The sequence below is a fragment of the Onychostruthus taczanowskii genome, unplaced genomic scaffold, assembly GCF_017590055.1.
Source record: "Onychostruthus taczanowskii isolate IOZ18803 unplaced genomic scaffold, ASM1759005v1 scaffold98, whole genome shotgun sequence".
Classification (NCBI taxonomy): Eukaryota; Metazoa; Chordata; class Aves; order Passeriformes; family Passeridae; genus Onychostruthus; species Onychostruthus taczanowskii.
The window spans coordinates 1,924,630-1,943,738 of NW_024507879.1; the positions used below are offsets into that span (position 1 = coordinate 1,924,630).

The window sequence follows — 19,109 nt, forward strand, 5'->3', positions numbered from 1 at the left end:
CATTCAAAGGCAGAGAAAGAAAATATAAAAGTGTCATTCAGAGGGGCTGTCACGTGGCTCTGGGCCAGTTCTCCCTGTGCGTGCCCACCCTGTGCAGCCAGGTGAGCGCTGAGCAGCAGGTTCTGGGCTGCTTCTGACCTCCTGGGAATACCTGCCTGCCTCTGGTCCCTCCCTCCCTGCTGATGATTTTATAATCAAGGCATAAAGTGAGGGGTGTGGTAATTGCCCTGCGTAGGTGTGGATTCTCACTGCTTCTCCCAGCCCATCCAAGATTCCTCAGTCTGGGAGCAGCATAGGAGAGGAGCCAGCCACTGAGGACTCTTAGGAACGGCATGGAGAGCAAATGGAGTGGCTTGGTGCTGATCATTTCTGTGTGCCTGGGCTCCTACCAAGGTAAGGCCAGGCCTGGAGATAGGTAGGATGTGGACAGCCCAGAAAACCCTGCTGAATCCCAAAACTCTTCCCAGCTTTGGTGTCTAAGTTCCATAATGTGCTTCCTCTGGTGTTGGAGTTGAGCAGAGGAGAGCTGGGGAAGGTGGTACCACTGTCTGTGCTACCCACCTGGAGCTGAGAGTTGGAACTTTGGCCTGTAAAGGTGATCTCAGGGCAAAAGGGGTTTGTTCCCCCCCTTCTCTGGGATTCAGGTGCAGCTGGTGGTGTGCTGGGATGTGGAAGGAGGGAAACTGATGGAGTGGGGGAGAGGGGCTGCTCTCTCTACTGCCCTTGGTTTTGGGGCCTGGCTGTTGATGTGTGAGCTGGGGGAAGGTGCTTGGTTGTCACAACAGTGTGACCATGAAGCTGCCCTTCTCTTCAGGGTCCTCTTAGGTGATGCAGGAGGCAGGAAGTTGGCTCTGCTGTGGCTTGCTGAGCTCCAGGAAGGGTGATGGGGATCTCTCCTCACCTCAGGAGCCCTCTCAGCACTGGCACTTGGGTATCTGTGAGTGAATCCTCCTGCAGGCAAACCTCTGCTGTTGTCCCTTAGTCATCTATCCTCAGGAACAAAGCTGGGGAAGTCCTGCTTCCAACCCCAGCTCCTTGCTTGAGGGCAGATCGCTGCTTCCTGGGGCCATCTCCCCTGGAATAAGATGAGCTCTGCTCTTGCAAGCAAACCCCCCCCGTTTTAGAGTGAAGAGCCTCCCTCGCACCCCAGTTACCCCAGGCTTGGCCACTGGGCATCCCCAACGTGCCATGCCCAGGTTTTGTGGGTGCACACGCGTGACCCGCGCTGGCGGGGACGTGTCCGGGTGTTCCAGCCAGCAACAGGCAGAGCAGGAAAGTTCACCTGTGCTCGGCACGTCCGAGCCCCGCGGTGCCGCCTGCCCCGGGAGCCGGCGGGGCTCGGCCGCACGGCACGGGGTGCTGCGGCACCAGGGACCCTGCGAGCCTTGGAGAGAAGGCTTTGCGAGCTGGGAAAAGTGTATTTATGGCTCTTGCTGTAACAGGGGCGTGCGCCAGGCCGGGAATTGGGGCGCTGGGGCCCACGCTGCCACCCCCGGGGTTTACATCACAACCGGCTCGCCAGGCTCGGCCGGCTCGGCCGGGGCGCTCCGGGGAATGCCAGCACAGCCCTGCCAGAGCTGGAGCTCGGTGCTGGATCCCCCCTGAGAGAAGCCCACCCTATCCCCCGGGCCTGGCAGACAGGAATAGGGTAGTTGTGGCTGGCCTGGAACCGCAGTGGCACGGGAGCATCCCTGCTTTGTTCCTTTGCCAAAAATGGCATCATTTAACAAGGCTGCTGCCTGTGTGCCTGACAGCATGAGGCAGCTCCAGCACACGGCTTTGAGACGTGTAGGAGAGCTCACGGGACACCAGTTGCCCCAGTTGCTTACCCCGTGGCAGTGCTTTCCACCTGGGGAAGCTCCCCCTGCTCTCAGCTGCTGGGTGTTATGATTAGTCCTAATTACTTTCTGGCCCAGAACTTGCTGCCTGACTTTCAGCTTGAGCAGGGTGAGGAGTAAGTGCTGAGCTGAGGATCTCTGCGAGCCAGGGAAGTGCAGGACCAAACTACCCGTGTCTTTTAGATCCTCCCCACCCCACCACGCGGTCCGGGCTCCAACACACCTCCGTGACAGATGCTGCGGGAACAGCTCAGAAAAAAAGCTGTGGCTTTGTTGTCTCCCGCCTCCTTGGTTTTGGTGTTGCCCCTTAATGCCTCCGCTGACTTGCCATTCCTGTTTGCCCTGATGCTGGGGCCAGGGTTGAAAAACATAAATATATCCCTCTCAGCTGATGCGGCGAGCGCGGCATCGCGCAGCTGGGAAGGTGTGTGGGAAGCCTGGGAACCCGGGGGGACTCGCCCTGCCCCGGGGCCCGCCTGCCCCAGCGCTGCTGTCAGCCCGATGGGGAAATCGGGGCTGAAACACCGCCGGGTGCGCCAGCTCTTCTGAGGCAGGCGGGGATGGTGCGGGGGGCTGGGGACCCCTCTCCCCACAACCCCCAGCCCCCGGAGCTTTCCATGGTGGGCCTGGGCACCTCACGCTGCAGTCTCAGGGATGAGCCGGAGGCGTTGCCAAAATCCAGAGTGCAGAGAAAGGAAAGCGGCTTTGGGGAGAAACCCGATAAGGGGAAGGTTGGGTGGAAAGAGCAGTTTCTGCCTTTGACTTTATTCCTGCTCTGCAAAATCATAGACAGGGCTGAGGGATAAAAGCTGGATGCAAGTGCTCGGAGCGGGGAGGGTTGTGCTTTGCTTAGAAACGCCTCCTGCCTAAAGCTCCGCAGCAGGGTCTGTCTGTCCCTTTGCTCGGGTGCTGCCCCCAAATTCCCGGAGCAGCTCCCGGCCAAAGCAAGGCGGCGAATGGCTTGGCTTGTGCCTTCTGGCCCCTCCTCCCCAGCCACATCCTGGGTGGGCACAGTTCCCGGTGCAAACAAACACTGGCCCCATCCAGAATGAGTCCTGACACACCAAGGTGACAATTAAAGCGCTGCTCTTGCGCCACGGGGCGGGCCATGCTGCCGTGCCGGGGATTTACAGCCGGGAGAAAATGCTGTCGTGGGGAGGAAATAAAACCAAAAGAACCCCACCAAAAGTGGGGTTGCTCAATCGTTGCCGGGAGCCGTGGCGTGATTATCTGGCTACCGTGCGGGGCTGAGCGCCGGCGCCCCGGGTTTGCCCGTTTTGCAAGATTTATTGCTGCTTTTATAAGCAGCCGCCTCCGCAGCGTGTCAGAGTATGCTGAGAGGCTGAGGATGAGCCTCAAATCCCCTTTGCTTCTGACCCTGTGACATCCCATTGGGAAAGCTGGCAGCCTGGCAAAACCGACCTTAAAAAATCATTTATTAATGAAACACCCCCTTCCCCCTCCACGACTTTGGGACTGAGGTGGAATCATAGCAGGAGGGCGAGGAGCATCGCTCGTTTGGGGTCTTGGGGTGGCTGACAGTCTCCTCTCCCCTCCCACAGCCGGGGCCAGCCCCCTCCACGAGTGTGGCGAGCGGCCGGAGGACTGGTGCCGCGACGCGGCCACCGCGGCCAAATGCGGGGCGCTGGAGCTCTGCCGGCTCACGGCGTGGGACCGGGCGCTGGGGGTAACCGAGCTGGGAGCAGGGAATGCGGGGGGCTGCGGGAGAGATACCCGTCTGCCCCAGAACACGGGGATGGCAGGAGAATCCCCGCCCGCCCACCCCAGCATCCCGCATCCCGCAGCAGCGCGTCTGCAGAGCGGATGGCAGAAGCCGATGGGTGCCCCGGGACGTTCACACGGGGTGTTTTTTGGGTGGAGGATTGGGATTTGGGGAGGGTCTGGGTGCCGTGACAGCATCCCGACGTGTCCCCCCTCTGTCTCAGCAGAAGGGGATCCCCTGTCACCTGTGCCAGGTGGCAGTCTCAGTGGTGGGCAAGATCCTGCAGGACAACCGCACTGAGGTGGGTCTCAGTGGGAAGGGGGAGTGGGGCTGGTGCTCCTCCCTGCCAACCCCACTGAGGCCCTGACCTCTCTCTCTGTCACCCAGGAGAAGCTGAGGCTCTTCTTGGATAAGAGATGCCAGTACCTGCCCTTCCAGGACTGGTCTGTCAAGTGCAAGAGGATGGTGGACACGGGCATCCTCGTCCTTGTCCAGCTGGGCAAGCAAGTGCTGGTAATGCAGGGAAGCCCCATGTTTGGGTTTTTCCACAGTTTGGGATGTCCTGGGGGCTTGCAGAGCAAAGAATGCTCCTAGAGCCTGGGACAAACCATCTGAAGGACAAGATGGAGAGGGAAACGACCCAGGGTGGGGTCTGGGTGTGATGGGGGAGGTGCAGCCTCAAGCCCCCACCCCACCCCTCTGCTCCCCCAGTCAGAACCGAAGGTGGTGTGTGGGACCATCAAGTTGTGCCAGCGCCGGAACAGACCCACGGGGACCTTGAAGTATCAGCAGCCACCAGCAGCTGCCACAGGCCCCACCCAGGACTTTTCTGACCTCATTGCCCCCTTCATGGCCAACGTGCCCCTCCTGCTCCATCCCCAGGATCTGCCTCACGGCGAGGCCCAGGTACCGTGGCACAGGCAAGGATGGTGCTGGTCATGGAGCCATGGAACGGTTTGGGTGGGAAGGGACCTTGCAGATCATCTCATTCCAAATCCCTGCCATGAACAGGGAACATGTCCAGGTTGCTCCAAGCCCCATTCAAGCTGGCCTTGGACATTTCCAGGAATTGTGCAGCCACAGCTTCTCTGGACAATCTGTGCCAGCATCCTAATGCTGCTCAGGGGTGAGAATCCCCTTAAAAGTATCACCTACTTAACAACAATCAGAGAAAACCCCTAAAATTTCTGTGGAGATGAAATGACTTCTGGCTGGCAGTGTTGCCAATTTGGGGGGATATTTCAGGATGCAGGAGGGAAATGAGAGATGCCGGTCAGACTGCTGTCCCAAATTGTAGCTAGTGTTTAAATCCCAGCCCAGCACATGCAGGTTGGAGTGGGGGGATTGGTTTTATTTTGGGGGTACCAACGCGTCCCTGCCCTTGTTCTCCTGCAGGAGATGGAGGAGGTGTGCGGGCACTGCCTGCAGCTGGTGACGGCCGTGCAGCAGGAGCTGGGGACCAACACTGCCTTCACCTGGGCGCTGGTGGGCCACGCCAAGAGGGTCTGTGAGACCCTGACACCCGACCTGGCACAGCGGGTGAGGGGCCAGCAGGGTTTGGGCTGGGAGGGGCCTTAGGGACAATCTCATTCCACCATGGGCAGGGACCCCTTCTGCCATCCCAGGCTGCTCCAAGCCCTTTCCAGCCTGGCCTTGGACACTTGCAGGGATGGGCTGCCTTCTCCTCCTGGATGGGAGCATCTCTTGCAGATGCCTGCCCGGGGAGCTGTGGCCAGGTCGGGCCCTGACGCTCTTTCCCTCCCGCAGTGCAAGCGCTCCCTGGCTGAGTACGCAGACACGGCTGCCCAGCTGCTGCACTACCTGGTAAGAGGCTGAAGGCTCCCCGGGAGTGCCAGGGGTCACTGGGTGCCAGCTGGGGGCCTGAGTGGCACAGCCAAGGGGCCTCATCATTGCTCCCTTTTTTTTTTCAAGCTCACTGCCTCATATTCCTACAAAATACTAATTTGTTTTTCCCCACATCTCTGTCTTGCGTCTGCTGAAATTATGTTTTATTTTCATCTTTTCTTGCCGTTTTCTGGCCCCTCCACTGGTAGCAGGCTGAGGTAAGCGAGATCCATGCCCTGATGCACTGAAATTCCCCTCCCAGGTGCCAAAGCCTGCCTGATTTGGGATGTCTCTCTCCCCAGGCCCCAACGGAGCTGTGTGGCCATCTGGGACTCTGTGCCTCCAACTCAGCGCTGCCCCTCCACACGCTGCTCACAGAGAGGGTGATGCAGGTCCTGAGCATGCTGGGGGTAAGTGGGGACCCCTCAATTGTGCTGTACTCCTTGAAATCAAAACACTGTAAAGAGGGAGCCTAATTTTGTATTTTATTTCCACAAGCACCTCCCTTTATCCAAGGTGGGGAATGCCTTATGTGGGGATGATGGTGGAATAGGATGAGGGTGGCTCTGGGGGTGCTTGGCATACATCCTATCCCCTTGTCCCGACAGGACAGGGTGTGGAGCACTCCGCTGTGTGACATGTGCCAGTTCACCGTGAAGACAGTCGAGAGCCTCCTGGAGAACAACGTGACAGAGGTGAGCCCCACCGCTGCTGGGGGCTGGCACGGGGGGCCAAGGGGCAGCAGGGAGCCGGGGTTTCCCTCTTCCGCCTTGTGCCGGCAGGAGCAGCTGGTGAATGACATCGAGAAGGTGTGCTACATGCTGCCCCACGGCGTCATCGGGCAGTGCAAGGACTTCGTCAACTCCTACGGCAAGGCCGTGGTGATCATGCTGCTGGAGGCCACCGACCCCGCGGCCGTCTGCACCATGGTGCGCTGCTGCCCCCGCAGCGGGGACACCCGGCACGGTGAGCTGGCACCCGGAGCCCGGGCAGCGGGGCGTCCCCTCCGCTGGTGCTGATGTGCTGATGGCCGTGTCCTCCAGGGGCTGAATCCCTGGAGCAGCTGGCGGTGAGCGCTGGCGCCTTCTGCAACGTCTGCCAGATCCTCGTCACCTACTTCGACAACGAGCTGCTGAAGAACGAGACGCTGGAGGAGCTGGGCGAGGTGCTGGAGAAGGGCTGCGCCATGCTGCCCATGCCGCTCACCAGCAAGGTGAGCTGAGGGGGCACACCCAGGCCAGCAAAACCACCCCCGATGCTCCCGCCGGGCTCACCCCTCTCTCCCTCCCAGTGCCAGGCGCTGGTGTTGCAGTACGAGCCGGCGGCCGTGCGGCTCTTCGTGCAGATGATGGACCCCACCTTCGTCTGCACTGTGAGTGTCCTCATCCCTGGGGCGGCCCGGGCCAAGATGGGCCTCCTTTGTCCAAGCCTGTGGGCTGGGAGAGGGTTGGGGTGATCAGACGTTCCTCATGGAGGTTTTCTTCCTCTCCTTGCCACCTTTTTCCTTTGCAATGCAGAAAATCAAAGCCTGTGACTCAGGCAAGGAGGATCTCCTGGGCTCGGCCCCCTGTGTCTGGGGCCCGCAGTACTGGTGCAAGAACATGGCCACGGCGGTCGAGTGCAGTGTAAGTGCCGGCCGTGTCCCCTCCCCGGAGCCAGAGGGTGCCGTGCCGGTGGTCCCCACATCCCACGCCATCCCTGTCCTTCCTGCAGGCCGTCGCACACTGCCGGCGCCACGTGTGGAACTAGGAGCCATCTCCCCAGCTGGCTGGACTTGCTCTGCCGTTTGGCTGGGGATCCTGGCTCCCTTCCCTGGGACGTGCCTGCACTCACAGACGGCAATGGCAGGAGCCAACCGGCCTCGTCGTGCTGGCGGGGCTGCGGGGAACCCCAGCGGCCTCGGCCGCTTCCTCTTCCACTCCTGGGGCTTGGATTTCCAAATCAGGTTAAGGGACTCGTTAATATTTTCAGGACTAGGGATTCAGCCTTGACGTCTCTCAGGGTGACTGCAAAATCCCCAACCTCTATTCCCACCTCTATCTCCATTCCCAATCCCTTCTCTACCTCTCCATCCCACCCTGAACCACTCGTATGGCTCAGATCCTGCAATGTGGATCTGTCCCCGTGGGCTGGGCTGGGTTCTGCTGCCCAAATGCTGGCCCCCCACTGCTGGCTGGCGGCGGCCTCACCTGAACATAAAATGAATGAGTTTGGGTGCCAGGATTTCCTTTCACACGCCCATCCCTGCTGGGGGTCCTGTGCTGACCCAGCCGTGGTGGTGAGGGCAGCGGGGTGCTGGCTCGTCCCTCCCCGCCGTGTCGGGGGGATGCCCGCAGTGCCTGATCCTGGGCGTGCATGGGAGCATCCCACCACAAATAAATTTTTCCCGTGAACCTGGCTGGTTGTGTCCTTCCTCCTTGTGCTGGGCGCTGCAATGGGAGTGTGGGCAAACCTGGAGAACATTTAATACTTCCCCCGAAATCCAAGGTGCAGCAACACCGAGGGTGGCACTTCATGAAGGTGATGGATTGAGGGGTGAGTTAAAAGAGGGTCTTCTCTTCCTAAGGGGGTTTGGGCCTGATGGATGTGGGCAGGAAGGACGACAGACAGGTTACCCAAAGCCATAGACAGTGTATTTCTGAGTCCCGTAACAGACCGTGCCCGAAACTCTCCACAAGGTTACGACTGGAAACAAACCCCCGAACAAACAAACCCAAATGCAAGAGAGAAGGGGAAAGAAAAGGGCAACAAAAGACACGCACGAGTACTCGACATCCAGAAGCCTCAGTTAGTCTCTCTCTTTTTCGACATCGCAACAAGTTTTGGTAAAGCCAGCAAAATGGAGGAATGTCTTTGGGTTGGGTTTTCTTTTCTTTTTAATTTTTTGGATCTTTCCTTACTGGAAAGGTGACATTAATGCCAAAAGGATTCGGTCTCTCCCCACACTTCCCTGGTCTTCCCCATGCTCGTGGTCGAGGTGTGACAGCTGCTTGTCCCCGGCCTGTGCCTGGGGATGCTGTGGCAGCACATCACCTGCATCCTCACTGCACCTTCCCCCCGTCCAGTCTGGACTCATCAGATTAATTTAGCTTTTCTTTTCCCTTTTTTTTTTTTTAGAAAAAAAACTTTTTTTTTTTAATAAGAAAAATAAAAAAAATTTAATGGTTTCATGGATAAATGACAGGCGAGTAAAAGCATTCCGGTCCTGAGAGCCCTCTGCCGGGGCCAAGCTCTCCAAGGCTGCCGGAGCCATCTGCACCGGCTAGTCTGGACTCCTGCAGGGAAAGAGGGGGCCAAGCACCGGTCTCGGGCTGCCCCCGGCCCCCAGCACGGCCCCCCTGCTCTGTGCTTCATCCCCGCCGGCCCCGGCTCGCCTAGAGGAGCAGCAGCGGCGGCAGCACCGCTCGTCATAACTCGGTGATCTCCAGAGGGCTCTCCATGATCACCTCCCGCATCTTGTGCAGCGGGGTGGACTTGGCCGACTCGGTGCGGGCGTTGTGGTCGCTGTAGCCCCCGCAGTCGGCGGTCAGAGTCTCCAGCGAGCGACCCAGCACCTTCTGGTCGTCCTCGGGCAGGCTGTTGAGGTCGGAGGCGAGCAGCGTGCCCGTGCTGCCGTGCACCACATGGATGCCGTCGGGACCCTTCAGCTCCACCGGCTGCTTGTGGCGGAAGCGCAGGCTGCCCTGGCTGGGGCTGCGCTCCTCCTCCTCGTCCTCCAGCTCCTTCTGGATCAGCTGCAAGAGAGCCATGGAGGAGGGAGGGAATCACCACTGCAGCCATGGCAGCTCCTGGCTTCCCTGACTCCTGTAATGCTGGAGTCCAGCCAGAGGGAAGGGCCCTGCTCTTCTGAAGCACGCTCAGAGCTTGGTGATGAGGATCACCAGGAGACAGCCTCCAGCTGGATCGCTCCATCCTCAGGCAGATGCCCCAGCTCAGGCACCATCTGCCCGAGATGGGTGGTGTGTCCTGCAGCTGTCCCCAGCATGGCCAAGGAGGATTTGGACCCAGGTTGGAATTTGGGGTTGTATGAGGGTGGAGGGGCAGGAGGCAGAGAGGGAAAGAAGATGAAGGAAGGCTGGATGGGGCTGAAGGGGGATAAGGGCATGGATAGATGGAGGGCAGAAGGGCTGAAAGGCATCTCCCATCCCACTGCTGTTCTCTGCCCTCTTTGCCCCTCATTTTGCACCCCTGTGAAAGGCAGAAGGCCACAGAAGGAGTTTCTTCTCCCCAAACCAGCCCTTCTGCACCAACACTCTCCATCCCAGCATTTTTGCCTCAAAACCCTGTGTTTTTGAGGCAAAAACCAGAGAAGCAGAAGGAAGGGAAGATGCTCCCCCATAGCTTTGGCCAGCCTTGGCAGAAATGGGAGCTGATGGACAGAGCCCAATCTGCAAAGAGGGGTGTCCTCTCCAGGGCTCAGAAAGACCAAGGGAGAAGGTGCTGTGTGCTGATCAGAGGAAACACAGGGAGTCACTGTGGGAAACTAGCAGCCTGGAAAACCAGTGAAAAAACAGCAGTGGGAACCAGTGGAAAACCGATATCTGGCTTGTTTTGACCAAGCAGAGAGTGGGGGCACCACTGGGTGACAGGGACCACAGCCACAGGGAGTGACCACAGCCTGTGGGGCCAGGAAGACACACTGCATCCCAGAGGGCACGGCAAGCACCTCCCCAGAGCCATGCACACCCTCTACCTCCGAGACCGAGGAGCGGTCCCCCTGACTGGCGGTGGCCTTATGCACCATCCGCTGGGCAAAGAGCTTTTTCAGGCGCATGTAATCATCCAGGACCACCTTCAGGAGAGTGCCCTGGGTGGAGGGGGAGAGACTGTGGGTTATCCAGGGGAGATGGGTTCCTCAGAGGGAGGCTGGCCCCACCCCAGCATTTTTTGGAGCGACAGAACCCTTTGGCGCTGTGAACCTGGAAGGTGCAGATGTGAGAGAAGACTCCTGGGTGCAGCACGGCTGCCCTCAGCGCTCACCTTGATGGGTCCCTCCCGCATGATCTGCCCCAGCTTGGCAATGTTGTCGTACTCCTGGATGGCTGCCCGCAGGTAGCGGTCATCCTCGGGCTTGGCGGCGGAGGGCTCCCTGCCGAAGGTGCCCTGCGGGAGGGGACAGCGGCTCAGGAGCTGCCGGGGGCGGCAGCCGCGGGGACACGGTGTCCCGGCGGGGCCGTGTCTCACGTGGGTGCGGGCAGGGCTGTTCCAGAGGTCGGTGATCTCGCTCAGGTTCTCCGGCAGGTCGTCCTCGTGCTCCGCCTGCGCCGCCAGCTCCATGTTCCTGCAGAAGGGGTCCAGCCACACCGGGTTGGCCCTGCCCGGGGGGAGGAACAGCCATCAGGGCAGGCAAAGAGCGCCGTTATCCCTAACCCCGTCCAGAGCCTGGATGCTGAGGCTGCACTGCCTCCTCCTGCTCTGTGCAGGTATGAATTTGGCTGCTCTGGATCCAGATGGGTGTGAAACCCTGCCCATTATCTCTGCTTACCCCAAACCTGGCCAGGATTGGCAGAGATGGAGTCACAAAAGAAAGAATGATATTTTTTAGCTTAGAAAGCTCTCAGAGTGAGCATGTGTCCCAGGATCAGTAATGCTCCATGCAGAGCAGAGCAGAGAGACATCATGTCTCCACCTCCTGACTCGAAACACAGGCATCCCTCTCTTGGGAGCAGCCTCCAGCCCCAGGAGGTGGCACTCACCCATCAAAGGAGTACTTGTTGGTGTTTGGCATGTCCATGATGTCCATGAAGCCTCTGTTCCCTGCAAAAGGCAGGGATGAGAGTTACAGGGCAGCACATTGCTGGGCTTAGCAGCAAACCATGGGGTGACATTTCTTTATTAGGGAGGGATGAAGAGGAACCAAAAAGGCAGTGAGAAACACGGTAGGGTGTGGCAGGTAACACAGAGCTTGAAGCTGAGAAAAGCCTCCCACCATCACACCTCGCTGGGCAGGATCACCTCTGATATACACCCCATGACACCCCCCATGTCTCCCTGTGGCCACCCTCCATGCTCTTCATGCACCCCAACTCTCCCGTGCTGCTGGGACACCCCAAACACTGCTCACCAGTGGAGCCAGCCACGATGGCTTTCAATTTCCTTTTGTGCCTGCAAAAGAAACACAGCCAGCTGGGGTAGAAAATAAGGAACATGCTGGAAAGCAGAAGGACACATAGATTTGCAATGACCCTACATACAGAGGGTGCATTAAATGTTAAATATTAAATAAGGGAGCTTTGAGGGGAGGTATACTAATACCATGAGTATTAAAACCAGGCATTTTGGAGGAAGAGGCATTTGGAAGTTGATGCCCTCCTTTGCTTGCCGGCATTTCCATGGCCAGGAGAAGCCACGCTGCTCCCCCTGGTCTAAGGGGACATTGCAGAGGCTGGGCAGAGCCCAAGAGTTACTCACACTGTCCGGTAGTACCAGTTCATAAGGATGAAGAGCATGGCAGCCAGGAAGAGCAGGACGGCCAGCACGATGATTGCCATCTAGGAGAGACAGAGGCACAGGGAAACATCTGGCATGCAGCCAGCACCTGCTCTGGCCACATGCCCCAAGTTATATGGGTGGAACATCTCTGCAGGCACTGACCAGTCCCCATGGGAAGGGACACCACCCCCAGAGGGCTGGAGCAGCTCCTCCAAGCCCAGCTGGACCCTTACTTGCAGAGCCGAGAGGTCGTCCGGTGCCCGGGCAGTAATGGCAGGCTGCACGTCCAGCACGTTGTAGTTCCTGAAGAGATTCCTCAGCTGCTCTTTGTTCTCGTCTATCATCTGAATAACCCTGGGAAGAGAAGGGTTGCTTGGGCACCTTGACATTGGTCAGGGTCCCCATGGAGCCAGGCTGGTGGGGGGCCAGGGGGCGTACCGCTCCACGTCCAGGATGCGGTTGGTCTCCCTGTTCACCACATGGATCAGCAGCTCTGTCTGGGCAAAGTTCACCCGGCCTTTCTTGTCAACGTGGAACTGGGGAGAGACAGCAAGGTCTGCAGGGTGGGAGAGAAGTCTCCTCCTGAGCATGCCTCGAGGTGTGCTTCTGTGGCAGGAGACCCTCAAGCATCAGTCTGGATCCCTTCAGTACACCCCAGCCTGGGGTGTTTCCATCACCTTCAGAGCCCAGGGGTACCTATGGTTATCCAGGCAGGATTCCCTTGAAGGAGACCTCCCAAACAGCATGTGGAAGGCCATCTACCCCTCAAAGCAAGCTCCAAGGCAGATGGTTACCTGCACGTCGTCCGTGTTGACGATGGCGCCCGTGATGTTGGAGAGCAGGCTGATGAACTCCTCCTCGAACTGCCTGACCTTGTCAGGGATCTCGTTGATGATGATTTTGACCCGCTGGTCATCCCGCAGGATGTAAATCCCCACAATGGCCGTGTCATTGTGGCCCACCAGGTCAGAGGCCATAATGTCCACCACAAAGTAGCCGGGGTTGTAGGCCGTGAAGAGGTCAAAGGTTCGCAGGATGCCATCAAGGGTTCCTGTGGAATGGATGGTGACAAGCTCGGGATCAGTGACCCCAGCCATGGGGACTCTTTGGCCACAGGGATATCTCTGCCCATGCTCCTGCAGCAGGCTGGGCACCCACCGATGCTGAAGATGTTGGCCACCTCCTCGGAGTCATTGGAGTGCTGCTTGATGTAGCGGATGCCCAGGATGTTGTACAGGACCAGGCTGTTATTGCCCACGTCGGCGTCCACTGCGAGCACTCTGATCAGCTCTGACCCCACCTTGGCATCGGTGGCAACCCCTTTGAGGGAGAGATGGGAAAGGGACCTGGGGCCAGGCTGGCTCTCGCTGCCCCTTTACCCTGCTGGATTTTCCTGGCAGTATCTCTGGCTCCAGGTGCCCCCCAGCCCCTGGCACCTCTTACCCGCTGTGTACTCCGACTTGGTGAACTGGGGGGACTGGTCATTGATGTCGTCCAGGAAGATCCGCACCTCCTGCAGGGTCAGGTCCTCGCTGAGGTCCCAGAACTGGGCTCTTGCTGCCCGCTGGCCCCGGGGAGGAGCCCAGTTCCTCTGGCTGGATGCTTTGACGATGATGGAGTGGTACGGCTCCTTCTCCCGGTCCAGGTCTCGCAAGACCTTCAGCTTCCCTTCTCGGCTCAGCTGGAAGTTGCTCTCCTGGTTCCCAGCTGGGTGCAGGAAGGCATCCCCAGTCAGTCCTCTTTGGTCTTGGCACTTCCAAAATGCCACCTTGCCCATTGAGCAGGGCAGAGAGGCAGCAAGGAGAGGAGGGAAATCCTGGGTGAGAGGTGTGTGGGGGACACAGAGCTGCCATCTCCACGCCCACCTGCTATGAAGTAGTAGACGATGGCATTGGAGCCCTCATCTGCATCCACCGCACCGGTGACATTCCCCACCACGGTGCCTGGCCGTGAGTGCTCGGGGACAGAGAGTGCCTGGTACTGGGGATGATCCCTCTGCCAGAGACCCCAGGGAAAGGAACGTCATGAGCACTGGGGCTGCTTTAAACAAAAGCAGACAAATCCCACGGTGCTCCCCACCATGGTGACGCCCAGGTGTGCACACTCCATCATCACACGTGCTCGCTGGCATCCCCATCCCTGCATGCCCTGCATCCCACCCCCTTCACCCCGGTGCCTTACAGGTGGCCTGAGGAAGATGGGTTCATTGTCATCGATGTCATCGAGCGCTACCTGGAGGGGCTGCATGGTCTCGTAGGGGGGCTGGCCCTGGTCACAGGCCACGATGATCAGCTGGGGAGAGAGGCAAAAGGGCTGTCCTGGGCAAAACCACACATCACTGGGAGATGGACTGGGAGACATCACTGAGGCAGAGACAGAGAGGACAGCTGGATGCTGGAGAATTTTGGGGGGATTTAACAGGGAATTCGGTGCTGGCCCACCAGGATGCAACCCCTATAAGACACTTGATAACCACCCAGCTCCTGCTAAGGTGTGATATCTCCACAGCTGTGTCAGCTGATGCCATCCCCACCACATCACATGCATCCCACCAGCCCCATGCCGGACCCACAGCCCCAAGGCCCACGCAGGCCCGTGGCTGGCTCACGTTGTACACTGCCTGCTTCTCCCGGTCCAGCCGCATGGCCGTCTGGATCAGCCCGCTGACCGAGTCGATGCTGAAATACTCCCAGTCCTTGTTCCCTGCCCCCGTTTTCAGCAGGTTGTAGAGCACCACTCCGTTGAGACCCTCGTCTTTGTCCGTGGCATAGACCTCATAGACGTTGGATCGCAGGGGGATCTCCTGCTTGCACACACACAGCCCTTCAGCCTTGGCAAACCCCCTGCTCCTCCTGCCCCTCCAGGCCCCCTTGGTCCAAAATCCCTTGGGTTTGGAGGTCAGCAAGCTCCCACCACCCAAAACCCAGCAGGGGGCTGGCAACATGGAGCCATGATTCCCTCTGGCCTGGTGGCTGGAGACTGGCTCAGGCAGTGTCTGGGTGGCTGGGGACTGGCTGGGACATGCACTGGGAACTGGCTGAGTCAAGCCTGGCTTCTCAGAAAGGAGAAGCATGTCAAGTGTCAGCATTTCCAGCCCATGTTTATAAGCACGGTCTGCACGCACCGACTGTCTACTAATTCTGAGTGCTGCTGGGGTTTCTGTTCCCCAAATCTTCCCCAGCACCCTGCTCACACATATGGAGAGAGGCTGTTTTGGAACGTCCACCCTGATGACCCAAATCTTCTTGCCACATGCTAAATCAAGGTCTTGTTGCATCCCCAGCGGAGATGGAATTTGGATTTTGCTGTTATAAGCAGGAGTGCTCCTGAACACAATCCCAGCATGCCAGGACCCTGCTCCTTCCCAAGGGATTTACCTCCTTGATGTGCAGGATGGTGCCGTTGGGCGGGCGGACGAAGACGGGGCGGTTGTCATTGATGTCGATGACCTCGATGTGGAGCATGGTGGTCCCCCACAGAGGGGGATGCCCCTTGTCCGTAGCCACCACAGTCAGGTTGAACCTCTCGTAGGACTGCAGGCGCCGCCGGGATGTGACAAGCCCAGAGTCCTTATTGATCTTGAAAGCCTCTGGGGACAGAGAAAAACCCCACATCTCTGGCTCAGGACACTGTGCATCAGATAAATAATGACTAGAAATGAGCATAATCAGCTGAAGTGCACCCCCCACAGCAGGCCAGGGGTGTGGGGGGTCTCAGGGCTTTCAGAGCATGCCAGCCCATTGCCACATCCTTGTCTCTGGGACCTACTCCCTTGTCAGCCCTGTCTGTGCTTCACTCCTGCCCAGGCTGGAACAGTGGAGCCTGATTTCTGCAATTTCTCTGTGTGCAGATATACTGGATTTCAGGCACTGTCACTCTCCACCCACACCTCATTGCCCTTCAAAGCCTTCACCTAAAGCAGGCAGTGACTTTGCTCCAAGACACACTGGGTGTAACAGAGAGTCCTGCTGGGGTGGGGAAGACAAGAGCATAAGCCAAGGCTGGGCTGCAGGATGAAGGCAGGCAAAGCCCTAACATCCCAACCATGAGGAACTGGAAACTGCAGAGAAATGGAGAAAGCTCTGACTTTCAGTATCACCCCCAGGAGTCCAAATCAGCCACAGGAGATGGGGTGTAGGCTTGGTGTCTATGACTCCATCCTCCTCATAACCCTGCTCCCTGGGGAAGAGCCCCCTGCCCCCAGCACCTACCCGCTCCAGGACCCTCGATGCTGTAGGTCACCACGCCGTTGTCCCCTTCGTCCAGGTCGGTGGCACTCATGGTGATCACTGACGTCCCCGCCGGCTCATTCTCGTAGACACTGGTGCTGAACTGGCTCTTGCTGAACTGGGGCCTGACATCGTTGATGTCCAGCACTGTGATCAGCACCTTTGACAAAGCACAGCCAGCTGGGTGATGTGAGGCTGGGGAAGGCTGGGCAGCCCCTGGGGCCATACCCCTGCTGTGACCTGCAGCTCTGCTGCTGGAGAGAGGTGCCCTTCCTGCTATTTGTTTAACTCCACTAGCTGAATTCCTGCCTCCAACAATGGGGGCCGCCGTGGCTGGGGCACCCATTCATGCCACGGCAATGCAGACAATAGTGTCACCCTCCCCTGCCCCTCCTGCCGACGTGCTGTCCCCGCAGCACAAAGTGCCCTGCACCATCCACCCCACAGCTCCTGGCGTCACCCGCTCTTCCTTCTGCCCACCTCCCCCCAGTCCAGCCACTGGGGAGGAAAGGTGGGGCTTTAACACCTCCTTGCTGGTGACCAGCAGCCAAGGGGTGACGGGAGGAGGAGAGCCCTACCTGCACAGAGTTCTCCCGACGGTTACTGGAGACATCCCCAGGGTTGTCCCTGGCCACGGCTGTCAGTGTGTAGTGATCCTTCTTTTCCCGGTCCAGGGCTGACAGGATGTAGATGTCACCCTGCAGCACACAGAGACCTTCAGGTGGACCTCGTCTGGCAGAGCTGGTACTCAAGAAGGGGCAGAAGGTGAGGTGTGGGAGCAAGGCACAAGCTGGGACCATTTCAGCCTCCCCTCCCCTTCCCTGCTCTGTTCCAGCCTCGGTTGGCTCCTTACCGTGTTGGGATTTATCCCAAACTTGCCCTCTCCATCGCCCAGGCTGTACTGGATGAGAGCGAACTGCCCGGAATCTGCATCGGTGGCTGTGACACTCAGGATGACCGTCCCCAGTGGCACGTCCTCAAAGACAGCTTTCTGCAACAGAGGGAGCAGCAGGACCAGCTCAGCCCGTGCTGGCTCAGAGGGCAGTGACCGAGGACACAGCTGGCACCCAGCACTGGGCACAGCCAGACAAGGTGCTGGCACAAAGCGTGTGCCAGTGTTGGCCATCTTCTCCAAAGCTCAAACACAGACAGAGGGAAAAAAAGGTGTCCCTGGAGAGCCCCCAGCTCCGTGCCTGTCCTCACTGGGCAGGCAGGGCCCAGCCCCACACAGTTTGACAGGGGTGCTCACCTGGTAGGATGGTTGGCTGAAAACAGGGTTGTTGTCATTGATGTCCACGATCTGGAGGTACACAGGGATCTCCGCAGATCTGCGGGGAGAGCCGTTGTCGGAGGCGCGGACGGTGAAGTTCAGCCACTGCACCTCCTCATAGTCCACTGTCCTGTTGGCCACAACCTTCCCTAGAAGATGGCAGACCCTGAAATGAGAAACCTGACCCAGGTCACCGACCTGCCCCAGAGTCCCACTTCCCCAGACCACCAACCTGCCGAATGGTCTTCCAGACAGGCGTAACCTTCCGGAGAGAGGTTCAGCAGCTCGTAGGTGATCTGCCCATTGGCACCTTTGTCTGGATCCACTGCTGAGATGGAGATGAGCGTGGTGCCCTGCGTGGCTCCCTCCAGGATCCGCTCAGTGAAGTAGGTGACCCCAAAGGGGCGGAAGCGGGGTGTGTTGTCATTGACATCCAAGACATTGATTGTCAGCTTGGCTGTGGCCAGGGTGGAGATCATAGGGGGTAGGGGGAGAGAAGAGCAAGTGAGAAACAGAAGGGAAGGAAGGTTGGGAAGAAGAAGGGTTGTAAAGCCACAAGTTTGAAAGTCCAGGAAAGCCAGCAGGTGCTGGTTCATCAAGAAAATTGCAATATGCCCCAAGGCCACTATGCCCTGAACACGCTATGGGTGTTCTTATGCTGCAGTGGGACACCTGCTCCTGATCTTTGTGTGTCTTCTCACACATGAGCCTGAATTTACCCAAAGTGGGGTGGCAAGATATGATAGGTGATAAGATCCGATAGGAATGGTAATGAAGTGTCTCCCATGGTAAGGTTATAGGCACGCAGTCCTTTCCATGCCCACTGCAGCCCTGGGATGTCTGAGACATTCTCTAAAGAAGTCCTCAGGGGAGAACCTGAACATGATGGGAGCTTGTCCAGGACTGGTCCCACTGGAAATGTTGCTGGTCAGGACAAAGAGCAAGGTGGGAGAGCTTCTGGTTACCCAGAAGTTGCACTGGTGCCTGGGAAGGGCTGTGCCAGTCCCTGTCCCCACACTGCCTGGGCAGAGCCCACCCTTACCATTGGGCACGCTGACTGAGCGGTCGATGACTTCACTGGCGTTGTCATGGACAGAGATGGTGACCTCGTAGGTGGCCACTAGTTCACGGTTGAGGGGAGTTTTGATCTTCACAGCTCCTGGGAATCCCAAAAAGATGGATGTCACAGGCTGTGTCTGTGCCCCTGCCTGGGCAGGGAGGTGTGTACCAGCCCACTGCTGCATCCTGCACCACGTTTGTTCTCCTGCCTCTCCAAAGAGCGAATGAGGGAAACACTCGAGAGCTACAGGAAGAGACAACTGCTCTCTCTCTGCTCACCACGTCCTTCCTACCTGCCTGTTCCACACGGCCTCAGGTGCTTCCAGCTGCGCATGAAAAAGGGGTTTGGGAGCAGCTGTTGCTGCTCCCCATCCACCTGAGCTCAGCATCTTTAACAACCTTGTCCTGTATCGTTTCCAACAAGGGCATTTTTCTGTCCTGGATCAGCTTTGTGCCTCCAAAAGAGATGTGGGGAGCCCCTGGCCCTCCTTGCCCAAAGGAGTGCATCACCTGTCCTGGAGTGCCCCCTTGCTCCCCCAGGAAGGGAGGTTTGGTCCAGTCTGCCAAGGCTGAGCAGCCCCTGGCCCGCAATGGAGGCCATCTCTGCCAGTGGAGATGGGTGAGATGGAGGGAGGCCATGGGTGGCACAGAGACAGAAATGAGCACAGACACAGAGACAAACCTGGTACGCTGAGAGCTGGAAAGAAAGCAAA

General features: G+C 58.5%; 2 protein-coding genes across 8 annotated transcripts in view; one reads left to right on the forward strand and one right to left on the reverse strand.

Annotated features, from left to right (window-relative positions):
* The first annotated feature begins 33 nt into the window (after nt 1-33).
* Nucleotides 34-7,798, forward strand: LOC121348080 (prosaposin-like). Of its 7 annotated transcripts, XM_041427261.1 has the most exons (15): nt 34-393; nt 3,401-3,525; nt 3,788-3,862; nt 3,949-4,074; nt 4,273-4,467; nt 4,957-5,100; nt 5,329-5,385; nt 5,616-5,624; nt 5,709-5,816; nt 6,015-6,101; nt 6,189-6,372; nt 6,450-6,619; nt 6,698-6,778; nt 6,924-7,031; nt 7,120-7,296. In XM_041427261.1, the coding sequence occupies exons 1-15, from the start codon at nt 333-335 to the stop codon at nt 7,153-7,155; spliced, it is 1,566 nt and encodes a 521-aa protein (XP_041283195.1). In that variant the 5' UTR covers nt 34-332; the 3' UTR covers nt 7,156-7,296. The 7 variants fall into 7 exon arrangements, with proteins under 7 accessions (XP_041283195.1, XP_041283193.1, XP_041283194.1 ...); XM_041427259.1 differs by lacking the exon at nt 34-393 and having other exon boundaries at nt 2,415-3,862; nt 6,924-7,798; XM_041427260.1 differs by lacking the exon at nt 34-393 and having other exon boundaries at nt 2,415-3,862; nt 6,015-6,372.
* A 948-nt stretch (nt 7,799-8,746) lies between these two features.
* CDH23 (cadherin related 23) overlaps nt 8,747-19,109 on the reverse strand; it is a 177,989-nt gene continuing 167,626 nt past the window's right edge. The window contains exons 47-67 of the mRNA XM_041427243.1: nt 18,380-18,496; nt 17,570-17,794; nt 17,317-17,486; nt 16,921-17,058; nt 16,646-16,765; nt 16,050-16,227; nt 15,216-15,427; nt 14,447-14,641; nt 14,020-14,130; nt 13,704-13,833; nt 13,282-13,545; nt 12,997-13,158; nt 12,633-12,889; nt 12,277-12,374; nt 12,072-12,192; nt 11,818-11,897; nt 11,471-11,511; nt 11,103-11,163; nt 10,591-10,720; nt 10,387-10,509; nt 8,747-9,140 (exon numbers count right to left, since the gene is read on the reverse strand). Coding sequence (XP_041283177.1) covers nt 8,814-9,140; nt 10,387-10,509; nt 10,591-10,720; nt 11,103-11,163; nt 11,471-11,511; nt 11,818-11,897; nt 12,072-12,192; nt 12,277-12,374; nt 12,633-12,889; nt 12,997-13,158; nt 13,282-13,545; nt 13,704-13,833; nt 14,020-14,130; nt 14,447-14,641; nt 15,216-15,427; nt 16,050-16,227; nt 16,646-16,765; nt 16,921-17,058; nt 17,317-17,486; nt 17,570-17,794; nt 18,380-18,496 — 3,260 coding nt within the window. The 3' untranslated portion in view covers nt 8,747-8,813. The remainder of the gene's footprint in view (nt 9,141-10,386; nt 10,510-10,590; nt 10,721-11,102; nt 11,164-11,470; nt 11,512-11,817; nt 11,898-12,071; nt 12,193-12,276; nt 12,375-12,632; nt 12,890-12,996; nt 13,159-13,281; nt 13,546-13,703; nt 13,834-14,019; nt 14,131-14,446; nt 14,642-15,215; nt 15,428-16,049; nt 16,228-16,645; nt 16,766-16,920; nt 17,059-17,316; nt 17,487-17,569; nt 17,795-18,379; nt 18,497-19,109) is intronic.